Below are 13,406 nucleotides of genomic sequence, written 5' to 3'. Positions count from 1 at the left end.
ATATATATAATTAACAGTTAATTAAATACACCTATATATATGTATATAGGTGTATTTAATTAACTGTTAATTTTAATTAAAATACAATTTATTGCAATATATAAGATTCAATGAAATGCTCTTCTTAATAAAATATGACTCAAAATAAAATAATATTTAGCTTATATACAGTAAGTGTTTAATAAATCGATATTGGAAAATGAAATTATATAATAATTAGCAATAAAACGGAAATCAGCTGTTATGTTTGATTTTTTTCCACTCATCTGTGTATATAGAAATGTCAACATAATTATACATAAAAGTAATTAATATACAAAATATAAAATTATATGTTAGTTATTAAATTATAATTATATGTAAACATTATGTATTAATATGAATCAGAGGTAAATTAAAAAGTTAATTTATCTGTATGAAAATCAGTACGAGCGTTGAATAGTGTTACAATATCTGCCTTACTATTAACATTCTCCATTTCTAAACATTCCCTTACATCGTTATAAAATAAACATTTACATTTATGTTCCAAACTCTTTTTTAAATGTACAATCATTCATAATCTTATATGTAACAGACTCAAAATATACTATATACGTCTACATTAAATCCTGTATACAGTGTATTTTAATTCTGTTTTAACGATTCTATTCACACTTCTCGGATCTTTCAAAAAATTAAAACTTATTTATAGTTTATCCTGTTTTTTTTTCTCGATTGGGCATTAGTTGGGCAGTAATATTAATTGAAATACGTATTTTCTTTAGTTAAAACATTATATACAATACAAACTCTTTATGAAGAATGATAATAACCTTATATATTCACTTTATATATTAATTTTCACAGAGAAAAAAGTAAAACATCAATTCACTCATGTTTGAAAAGCGTTAAAATGTCGGTTTAAAGCAGCGGTCTCCAACATTTTTATCGCCGCGGACCGGTCAAAGTTTGATAATTTTACGGCGGCCCACTGAGGGGGGATGTTGATTGTTTATACTGTATTTTAGATTGATTTAATTTAATAATTTTAATTTAATTGTATTTAAACATGCCTTCAAAATAAAATATAGTTACACCAAAAAATGAATATAATGTGATTTAACATTTTAACTCACTAGAACGTTAAATCAATGAGAACCCTGAGCTTGTTTCATTGCAAGGAGACGGTTCTCTCTGGGGGTAATAGGAGACAGTGACACCCGAAGTGTTTCTTATGTCCAGTTTATTCTGTTGTTCCGTCGTCCATTAAAAGTCGCACAAACCCAAGGAAATACATCATAGTAAATAAAATGGAAATAATTTAATGTTCCTTGTGCGGCCCGGTACCGTTTGATCCACGGACCGGTACCGGTCCGAGGCCCGGGGGTTGGGGACCACTGGTTTAAAGCACTCGCCCTTCTACATCACAAGATTTGTTGTTACGTCAGGCTATGGCCTGGTAGGTATTTGGTCCAGATCCCCGAGAGCCCTTTTTTAAGTAAATTTCTTTGTTTGCAAGGATATATCACTGTGTGGAGGAGGAAACATGGAAATATCTCTAAATAAAAAGATTGGCGGGTTGGATTAGATTGGGTCTCCCTTAACCTCATTTTATCATGTGCCACTGCATGTGGTAAAATGAGGTTAAGGGAGAGGCTGAATGGCTCGGATGTTTTACCAGGGTAGTGCCAGAGTAAGGTAGTGCTATCTCTGCACGGAGTTCGATACATGTCTAGGGGCCCTGGACCTCGAGGACTTGAATTGAAAAAAAATAAACTAATTTTTCTGTTGCAATTGTATACTGTAATTTATAGATGTAAATATTTCTATAACTACAATTAGACGTTATTAGTTTATGATGTCGTAAAATAATGTAGAGGGTCCCAATGCTTAGGGACACCGGAAGATCTTAGTCCACTATCGTTTAGCATAGTTAGCAGTATGGTTGATATGTTCAGTTAAATAATAACAGTAATTTACTGATATTTTTATATTTCTGTATCAATAATTCCATAAATTAATTTTAAAATACTGTATAATAAATTTGATAATAATAAAGTATCAAAAATTTATGAATAAAATATTAAATGAAACATTTATAATTTATTTTTTTATGATGCATTTTCAACACTAAAATATCCCGTATTGTAATTATTATGCGTTACAAAAACTGATTTTTACATTAACGTTAGATGAATAAAATCATATCGATTTTAAAATTTAAATATTAAAAACAGTATAAAAAGTATATTTTAGGAAATGCAATACAACAAATTTATATTTAACTCAATTTATTATAAGTATATCACGTTGCGTTACATATAAATAAAATATTGTTGCATTGCTCGTGTTGAATTATTTTCATAAAATGCAATCTTTATTTTATTTAAATATTTAAGTTTGAGAATCGATATGGCTTTAGTCATTTAAAGTTAATATAAAAATCAATCATCGTAACGCACGGTAATTATAAAGGATTTCAATGAAGTGGAATGCGTAGCTGTCGTTTTAGATTATAATAAAATCTCAATGTCAGAATGCAAAAATTAATTCTGTACTTTCGTAATTTATATTATAGACGAGGCCAATATTTTTTAAAAGAAAAATTATAATTTTATGAAAATTTTTAATAGCAATGTTATATCTGCTGCAGTATAGGCCTATAATAAAACGAAGTTACATCATTACATGATTAATGACCTTCTCTTCTTTCTGTTCTGAGTATAGAACTGATTCGTCAACTTTTCTATCTTTTAAATATTAATTTTGTGCTTATAATTTCTCATATGAAAAAAAAGCATTTATTTAGAAATTGCTTTGAATTATGCAAATTTTACGAATTTAATTTTTTTTTTCAAACTTTCAAAGACATTTTTTTCAACTATAAAAAACTTAAATTAAAATTTATATTATTTTGAGCAAAAATCTTTGTTATAATTATTTATACTTTTTAAATTAATATAAAAATATATTACATAAATAAAAAGCAGCCACTAAATACATGGCAATCAGCATGATTTTATCAAATTGTTAGCTTTTAAAGTGTGTTTAACTTAAAATTATTCGAATGGTTCTATCAAATATAAAATTGATTGATTAATTAATGCGATGGTAAATTATGTACCGTATATGATCGGCAATAAGATCAGACAACATGGATAATAGATGATAAATGACGCCTAGATCTGAATTGTTTATAATGAAATCACAAAGATCCTGCTCGAATTCGAACCTTACACAAGTAATACGATACATTGTTAATTATACAAATATTATATAATACTTTGTTACTATTTGTAATATTAATAACATTTAATTTAAATGTAGTGTATGAAGAAGATTTGATAAAATTTTTGTGTCATGATCTAAGTGGTGATTTCAAGAAAATCATCAAGGCCTTGGCTAATGCCAATAGAGAAGAAGCAGATAAGGTCGATGATGATTTAGCAGAGAAAGAAGCTCAGAAACTTTTTGATGTATGTATATTAATCACTCTTATTGATCTTCTATATATACTGTATTAATCAATATACGAACAGTAGTTACTCATATATTTATGACAACGCAAGGAAGTAATCCATATCCTCAAGTATACGGAAATCGAATAGTGATTTATTAAATTTTATCAAAATTTCAGGCCGGTGTAGGAAAATCTTGGGGCACAGATACCGAAGTGTTTCTTCCCATTCTTTGTTCTCGAAGTTATCCCCAACTTCGTCTCATATTCGAAGCTTACGAAAGAATTTCCGGTCATTGCTTATCGGCTGCTATCGAAAACGAATTTGAAGGAGATGTTCGAAGAGTATTTCTGGCTATAGGTAAGGGAAATTCAGCTTTTCATTCAAATTTATTGGTTAACCATTCGGCTACCAGTGGACACGAAAATATTTAAGTTTTATAAACTTCTTTAATAAAACGTCATATCTTTTATGTGATTCTAATACAAGTACCAGTACCTGGATATGGTAAGTTAAACGACACTAATCGAGTAAAGTTATAATATACACTTATATCGATCAACTGTCTGAGAAGGATTTTTAAAAAGTCATTTAAATTACAAACTTAGAATTAATTTTAAATAATTGTCCTTATTGTTTCTCAGAATGTTAAAATACCGAATTTATTGTATCTGATCCATGAAAATATAAAATGGTCATATATAATTATTTATTTATTAAATAATTATATATGACCATTTTATATTTTCATGGATCAGATAAAATAAATTTGCTCACAAAAGATACAAGAAATTATAGGAAATTGGAAAATCTGAATGAGAATTTATAAAATGATTTCTCAATTTCCTTCCTTCCAGTATTAGTTTCACTTCCAATCAAGTATCTTTGCAGTATATTTCTATAAGTTTACAAATTGTATAGTTATTTGTAAGACCGTAAGAGATTTTATGATTATTTTTACAATTATTAGTTGGATTTAAACGTTTATGACAGTTAATTCAATTCTTTATCATCTCTAGATACGTAAAAAACAGCAACAGAATTGTAATATTATATGCATACATTATTACAGTCGACCCCCTATAACTTGGGTTCATATAATGCGGATTCGTATATCGCGGCGAAAAAATTGCGACCGTATTCGTATAAAGACGCTAAAAGAGACTCGTAAAATGCGGTAAAACGTCATCGCCGACTCGTGTCGCGACAGGATTGGTCGAATCTGGACCAATAGTGGACGAGCAGCCGAACTACTTACACGCTACAGAGAGTTTAGGCGGATAAGTTGAGTTTACTATCATCTGTACAGTATATAGGCCTAAATTACGTACTGTAAGTCTAATACAATAATGTAATTTTATACATTTCTTGTGAAATAAAATTTTCGCTACAGAGAGTTTAGGCGGATAAGTTGAGTTTACTATCATCTGTACAGTATATAGGCCTAAATTACGTACTGTAAGTCTAATACAATAATGTAATTTTATACATTTCTTGTGAAAAAAAAACATTTCTTATTCAACTGCCATAAAAATTATTTCTATTAATGATGTCTCCAAAGTTCAGCGAATTTTTCGCAGAAAAATAACTTATCAGAAAACGCGCCCGCCGTTTGGTGCGCTGCTCCGCGACGAAAACAAGCTTAAGCAATGGCGTCGTCGAATGGTGCACACTCGGTAAGTAATCCTACAGTTTTTTGTTTATAGCATAGTTTATACGGATTATTCCCAAAAAATTATACGTGTTTTGGAAATGTTGAGTGAAATTAGTCTAGAATCGATTAATTTTATGGAAGAAAACCTTTCAAACAGCCGTAGTCCGTAAACTGCACACGTGCCGGGCTGTGATTGGCTCATGTATTTAATGATTCCTACAACGTGAAATTCTTATAAAGTGGAACGTATCTACCGCGTTATAGGGGAGTCGACTGTATATGGATAAATTGATTAGCATGATTTTATAGAGAATATGCCTATGGCTAATATACAATTTTAATCGATTAGTTTTATCATAACTTTACTTTAGCAATTTTCAAACTATCAAATCCGGAAATATAAGCTTGACGTCAATCATTAAAGTTATCCATTATTGAGAATATGAATATTGTATAATTTATTCTATAGTTTTCATCATAGAATATAATATATTAAAATCATTGCATATATGAAAAGATTTCAATGGAATCATTTTAATTCAATCCTTAATTATTTTTGAGAAATTAAAAAACATAAATTAAATCAAAGTGAGGAATATCCACTGCATAAGAGGGAACTATNACGGATTATTCCCAAAAAATTATACGTGTTTTGGAAATGTTGAGTGAAATTAGTCTAGAATCGATTAATTTTATGGAAGAAAACCTTTCAAACAGCCGTAGTCCGTAAACTGCACACGTGCCGGGCTGTGATTGGCTCATGTATTTAATGATTCCTACAACGTGAAATTCTTATAAAGTGGAACGTATCTACCGCGTTATAGGGGAGTCGACTGTATATGGATAAATTGATTAGCATGATTTTATAGAGAATATGCCTATGGCTAATATACAATTTTAATCGATTAGTTTTATCATAACTTTACTTTAGCAATTTTCAAACTATCAAATCCGGAAATATAAGCTTGACGTCAATCATTAAAGTTATCCATTATTGAGAATATGAATATTGTATAATTTATTCTATAGTTTTCATCATAGAATATAATATATTAAAATCATTGCATATATGAAAAGATTTCAATGGAATCATTTTAATTCAATCCTTAATTATTTTTGAGAAATTAAAAAACATAAATTAAATCAAAGTGAGGAATATCCACTGCATAAGAGGGAACTATAAAATGAAGTTCTCTAATTTCAAGTTAAAAAATTATAAAATGTTATGCATCTAAATGTTCTTATAAATTTAAATTAACATCGTTTAATTAATTAGTAGCTTTAATTAGTAGTAAAAATTAGTAGCTTTGATTATAATTCTCACTAATCCATGTAGAAATTATACTTTCGCGCTTTAAAAAAATATTATAATTAAACTAAACAGTTCATTCAATAAAATATCATGTTATTAGTATCTAACACGTCAACAATAAATATTTAATATTCGTGATTAGTGTATACATGCTTTAATCACTATTATTGTTTCTGTTTTCTGTTCGTGCTATAGAATTTAAAACGTTGTTTAATGTAGCAAATGAAAACATTAATATTTAAAAAATGACTACTGTAATTTGTGATATAAAATTTGATCTGTAAAAATGTGTACAGAATAAATTATATAATGAATAAACTAATGCAAGTAATTAAATTATAAGAATTTACTATATTAAAATAATAAAAATAAAGTATATATTATGATTAAAGTAGAAGAAAACTTTAAAGTAAATGAATATAAAGAGAAATTACCTTTATATTAAGTTATTACTTTTATACAATTAAATGGAAACATTAATAAGATTATTTTAAAAATTGATACTACACATTAATGAAATATTAAGAATAAAAACACAGGATGACTGAAAAGTACTCAAGTTTAATGTCATGCTGCAACTGAACGACGAGATATACAGATCTTACTCAAAATTTATTTAAATAAGCATTTAAAACAATTAATTACAATGTGTTCAATATATTTGTTCTCTACTTTAACGATTTTTGCATTATAGCAAGTACCATGAAAGAGAATTGAATGGTGATTGCTATAATGCAAAGACCTTTTGAATAAATTCTCTAGATATGAGTCCTCGTGACTTCTTTTCTCATTGATATCTGAAGGACAGCGCATAAAACAAAGTGGACGACTTTAGAAGAGCTCACGTCATTTATTGAATTGAAATCTTCGCAATTATGAAAGTTTCTTCAAAAAGTGATGCCAAACTTTGGAATATGCGCGAGGAAAATCGAAACTTAAGTTGAAGGCATACGTATTAAACCCATTGACATATAAATAGCTTTAAATACTGATTTGAATGATATTTCAATAACATCTGTATACCTAACGTCGTTCAGTCTAAAAATGAATTAAACCTAATTAAGTAGGGTTTGTGCCACCTTGTACGTACTGTACATAAAATTTTAATTTTTAATTGATTTCTTCCTATCTTATCAAAAGATTCTTATTACAAAATGATATAAGAATTTCATATATAAAAGGAGAATTTAACAATTTTTCTCACTCATGCAGAAACCTTATATTATCAAATTGAATCGTTCACTATTCTGAAAAAGAAATTATTAATTACTACATTAGTAATAGTACATTAGTAAGAAAATTACTTATAGGCCTATTCTAAAGGCCTGTATTCAATTTTTAAAAATAAAATAAAATGCACTGAACATTTATTTAATTAAAATTTTGAAATAATTCTTCGATTTTATTCAGTAGAAAAATTATACAGTATTTCTTATAATTAAAAAATATTTTAAAAAACAATAAAATCTCATCAAAATAAAAGCTGAAAGCAAAAATTTATTTATAAAATTTAAAATATTTTATGCTGTTTAGTATAAAGTACTGGCATATAGTTCTACGCTATATTTTTGAGAATTAAGGATAAAAACTAATTAAAATTAAGCTTCGACAAAATATGTATAAGCTTTTATTAGTTTGATATGAAAATTTATGTGTAAATTGATTAAATGAATTTGCCTGTGAGTAAATTAAACATTTTTAATACAAAATTCTATTTTACAGTTCACAGCATAACGGACACATGGGATTATTTCGCTCATCAGTTGAACGAATGTATGAGTGGTCCGGGAACCAATGATCGAACATTAATTCGTATATTAGTATCGAGATCCGAGGTATTTCATTAATGAAAACCTATAATACTTCTCAGGATTGTTCATTAATTTATTTATTTTCTATAAAGATTGATTTAGAAGATATCAAGAGAGTCTTTAGAAAGACATTCGAGAAAGATTTAACTGAAGCTATTGCTGAAGATACAAGTGGTGATTATAGAAAAATACTTTTGAGGATAATCAGAAATTGATAAAAAAAAGTTTCGAATTTTAAAACGAAGTGTAGGAGTATTTATAAAGCATTTCAATATAGAATATAGAGGTGAGTTTATTAGCGATAATGTGGATACTTTCAGTTTTCGATAAGAGAGGGCGACACGCATCCATAAGATCATTCGTTAGTTTGAAATGAATACACAGGAATTTAAATTCATATTTATACAAGTTTATAAAGATAAACATATAAATAATACTATATTATGTTTATACATAACATATTTAAATATAAATAAGGCATATTTATTTACGTTGTTTTTAAAATATGATTTCTTTATTAAAATGTTAGATTTGTTTTTTCCATACTTTGCATTGTTAGAGTTTCTTTGCTATTACAGTTTTAAGTTTCATAAATTAAGTAATTTAAGCTCGCTTTTAAAACCTTTCTGTTCTAAATTGGTAAAATTTCAGTTTTATTCATTACTTTTCATTTTTCCTTTACGATATCAATACACGTTGATTCATATTTATCGTTTTTATTAATGGTATAAAATAGTCTTAATATTGTCATGAAAACAGAAGAATAAAACGTAAAATATTTTAATATATACATCAATATATAAATATACACCAAAAATAAAGGATAAAATATAATTAGAAATAAAGAAATTCATTCATTATATTATTTAAGCATTTTTAAAGGGGAAAAAGTATTTAAGTAAGAAAAAAATAAGAAGAAAGAATACGACAGACATAAAAGAAAAAATATAAGTTGTTGCTTTGAAATTTTTATCTTCAAATATCTTTATACGTGATACTGATTTGCAGACAGAGCTTCAGGCTGTTATTGGAAATAATCGTTGTAAATTGTAGATGTGATGTTTTTTAATCGCAAAATCTCTTTAAAATTTCTGGATTTTTGATATTAAACAAATATAACAGAAAAAACTAAATGCCATAAATCCGAATTATATTGTCACAATGCACGGATGTGACTCAAGATCATTATCGAACAACTAGATTTAAACGTTTCGACACTGAGATAAGACACTGATTGAAATTTGATGTAATGAGCGTATCAAACGATCTCAAGTAATAATAAACATAATAAATAAACCCTTTATTTAATATATTTTATAATAAAAACTTGATTTTGTTAAGATTTTCTTTTTATTAGTCAGTTTTATTATTTTATTCTCGAAATATTTAGATAAGTTGCAAAATCATGAATGATTCATAATTCTAATATTTTATTCTTCTCATTTAATTTTAAATACATTCAAATAAATAAAAATATACTTTAAATAATATCTAAAAACGACATAATAAATGAGAGAAGGAGCTCAAAATTGTTTAATTCCTGTCTAAGATGCAGAAGATTTAACACAACAATAATAATAATCTATATATGTTATTAAAGTTTAAAACTAGAAATATTAGATAAAGCATGTTTATAGAGATTTCCTTTAACTATGCTCAGCTTATGTCTTGGTATTTGTCTAGAATCCTAAATTAACATTTTAAATATAATTTAAATAAATATAATTGTGACCATATTCGAATGATTAATTTAAAATTATTAATTATTTTCTGCATATTAAGGAAAATATTTTTCTCACTTTTCTTCATCTAAAGAAGAAAAAAATTTAAAAGATTATTTATATTTTGTTCAGTTAAATATGATAATTGGCATATTATATTCTTCATTAAAAATTGTGATCGCTCAATCTATAGTAGTGAAATTTTTGACATTTAATTGACATTGATATATCTAACTATTGTTTAGTTATTTTATCAGGAATTGTAAATATAAAAAATAAAACTTTATCTTGAATCCGGATTAAATTTATTGAGAATAAATTCTTGTTTAATCAAATAGCAAAAATTATATATATTGATATACATGTATTTTAAATGTGAAATATATACAATATATATTCCATTTAATTCTAACTTTTAGTGATTAAAATATATTTAAAAGTGGAGAAACATCTGACATATAGGATATGTGTTGTTCGTTAATTATATTATTATATTAAACAAGAAATAATATTTAAACATAATAATGTAAACATATATTTGTAATAAATTAAAAATATCATATTCTTCTGTTAATGTTTATTTAACAATTAATATTATTTATCTGTTAATTCTATACTGATTAATTATTTTTACTTAATCATATAAGAGTCGAAAAGTTTCAAATTTTCGGGCTGGATTTTATGATTTTTAAGACTTCTTTAAAAATTTATTCATTTTAGCGTTTCAAGATGAGTGTTGTATGCATCAATTTCTATCAAATTTATTAAAAATGAGTATATTTTTTAAGACATTTGTATCTTTCGAAAGAATCAGTCACCTAGTTAGGAACTTGATGAAGCAAAATGGTAATATTCGATCATCGCTATTCTTTTTATTTTATTATAAATAAAATCATACAACACCGTAGACCTATTTGAATGTTTATCTTAATCCATTTTTTTTTTCTATTTCTAATATCTTACTCATTTAAATGTATGGACAATAGTCTAACTAGAACCGATATTACTGGAAATCCGAATAAACACGCACTTACATTCACCCCTATATCGCTGTGAATGCAGTCACTAGGGTTATAGATGAAGAATAAACTCTTATATATATATGCGTATATGCATTTGTCAATTTCAATTCCCAGTACTTATTTAAATTTTTCTTCATTGTTTTATTTACAAAAATAAGGAGAATCCAAGGAGCCATAGTTTATTTTTGTAAAGTACTGTTGACTGTCACTCTAACTCTACTCATATAGGCAGTAGAAAAGAAATCTTAATTACAATATTATCTTGAAAAATATATATTCTTTGCTGATTAAGGTTGATTTTAAATCTACTATTAAATAACAAATTATTTATTTTAGATAATTTTTAAATGAATTTGCATCATTCATTGCTTGTATTAATTTCTAAAAGTAAAATAATTTAATTATAAAAATGGATTATAATTGTATACAATTATTTTAACAAATTAAATATCCAGATCTTATCTGAAAATTCCATTACCAAAATAAAACATAAATGAATTCAGTGATCTTATGGGGCTACATTTCATGATAAGCTCATACAGAACTGAAAATTTTTAGTGACTATAGAATATATTTTTCATTCGGATATTAACTCATTTTATAAAACATACCAGACCTGCAGAAATGCAGAAATGGTTTCTCATATTCCAGGAAAAAAAAATTAGTAAAAATTATTCCAGGCTTGTAACTATTAAACTTTTAAAATTTTATACAAAATATTATATATATTTAAACTTAAATGATTTTACTTATAATTTTTTTCAGATGATATTTTCCTGTAGACGCAAACTGTGTATTTTATATGTAGTCTTCGGTATTTTCGACGAAATAAAAAACAGCAATAAAATCATTATTGTCGTGTAGCAATAAATATTAACGTAATATTTAGAATGTTTCCTTCGTTGACAAGTAGAATATAACATAAAATATTTTTAAAATGTTTAAAAAAAAAATAGGACAGAAATAAGCAAAACTTATGAATTAAAATAGACTCGCAGTATTTGTATAATATATGTCTCATTATATTCGGGTGACAGATGTGTTAAAAGAGATAATTATAGTTGTATCGTAATAAAAATAAAATTGGTATTAGAACAAAGGTTTTCTTTTCGTTGTAAATTGTGTTTCGTTAATTAAAATTCTTTCGAATATAAAAAGAAAACAAAGAAAATCGTCCAGACTAATGGCACACATAACAGCATATGCATGTGCTTCGTGTGGAATAAAAACAGCAAAGTGTTACTAGTTCGATCGAACCAGTTAACTAAGAATAGATTTAGCGTAATATTAATGAACTTGGACATTTTCCGCTAAAGTTTATTGGAATTCGTTCCTTCATCCATCAAAGTTTCCCATTAATAAACGATAGAAGGAATTGTTATTAAAGCTTTCTTAATTATATGCTGTATGTTGCACTGTGTTTAATTAAAAATATTTGTTGTAATTTATCCTGTTATTTAAAAAAGGAAAAAAAACTTTAAAAATTCGTAAATTAAAACATGAAATATATAATTAAAAGTCGTTTCATATAAAAATTAATTCGATCTTTTGTTTAAATAACAAAATAGAAAAATTTTATTTTTCTAAATGATAATACTCGAAAGCTAAGGATGAATCAAATGAACTATTTTTGTTGATAATTAGAATATTAATCTTCAGTAATTCATTGCATGAATGTCTTTAAACAATTAGAAGTGAACAATAATTTGAAAAATAAATCTTTGTCTTCAATAAAAGTATTTATTTTTACTTAAATTCCTGTTTTGATAATTGATTTTTGCAGCATTTTCTATGAAAAAAGTATATAAATTAGTATAGGAAGTACAATGAAAAATACTTTTAAAATTAAACATTAATATTCATTCATTTTTATGCGTTATGGGTTCATTGTATTTCAATAAATTACAGTAAATTTATTTATTTATTCAAAGTTTTTCTTAAAAATTACCCCCTTTATACCAAATATTATTATGTAAATTTAGCTAATAATATTACATATTTTAAAATAAAGTTACATATTAATTTTTGCAAGAACAATAATTAAGTTATTATCAGAATAAAGAGCATTTTAAATTACAGGACAAAAACTAGCAAACAACATTTTTAGGCTTATATTTATATTCTTAAATGTTGAAATTTTTAAACTATTAACAAGTATAAAAACTATTTTTAAAAAAAATGGATTTCAAAAAGCACTTAAAATTCATAATTTAAAATACCAGAATTTTATGATTTCAATGATAAATGGGGAAGAACAAAACTCAATTAACAATTTAACAAAAAGATTACCTTAATTCTATTAGTTCAATGGAATTAACCATTATCAGTAAGGTGAATAAGGCCATAGAATATAAAGAAGATTAAGTAAATTATTTAATTATTTATTAAATTTTCGTTATTATTTTCCATGAATAAACTAGCTCGAAATCGTTAATTTGGACTTAAA

At 25.8% G+C, this 13,406-nt stretch overlaps 1 protein-coding gene across 2 annotated transcripts in view; it reads left to right on the top strand.

Moving 5' to 3' along the window:
- Positions 1-11,799, top strand: part of LOC111620468 (annexin-B12-like) — a 21,865-nt gene extending 10,066 nt beyond the window's left edge. The window contains exons 7-11 of one of the 2 annotated variants that reach the window (XR_002755917.1): positions 3,310-3,458; positions 3,620-3,800; positions 8,129-8,241; positions 8,310-8,503; positions 11,726-11,799. Coding sequence is in view for 1 of the 2 variants with exons in the window: in XM_023362389.1 (XP_023218157.1) it covers positions 3,310-3,458; positions 3,620-3,800; positions 8,129-8,241; positions 8,310-8,432 (566 nt within the window). In the remaining variant the exon portion in view is untranslated. Of the gene's footprint in view, positions 1-3,309; positions 3,459-3,619; positions 3,801-8,128; positions 8,242-8,309; positions 8,509-11,725 lie in introns of those variants that run through there. The other variant, XM_023362389.1, reaches the window with a different exon arrangement.
- Positions 11,800-13,406: the final 1,607 nt, after the last annotated feature.

This window comes from Centruroides sculpturatus, unplaced genomic scaffold, assembly GCF_000671375.1.
Source record: "Centruroides sculpturatus isolate CEXI.00-Female unplaced genomic scaffold, Cexi_2.0 scaffold28, whole genome shotgun sequence".
In the NCBI taxonomy this organism is placed as follows: domain Eukaryota; kingdom Metazoa; phylum Arthropoda; class Arachnida; order Scorpiones; family Buthidae; genus Centruroides; species Centruroides sculpturatus.
The sequence above is the reverse complement of the archived record's forward strand: the minus strand, read 5'-3'. Positions and strand labels throughout refer to the sequence as shown.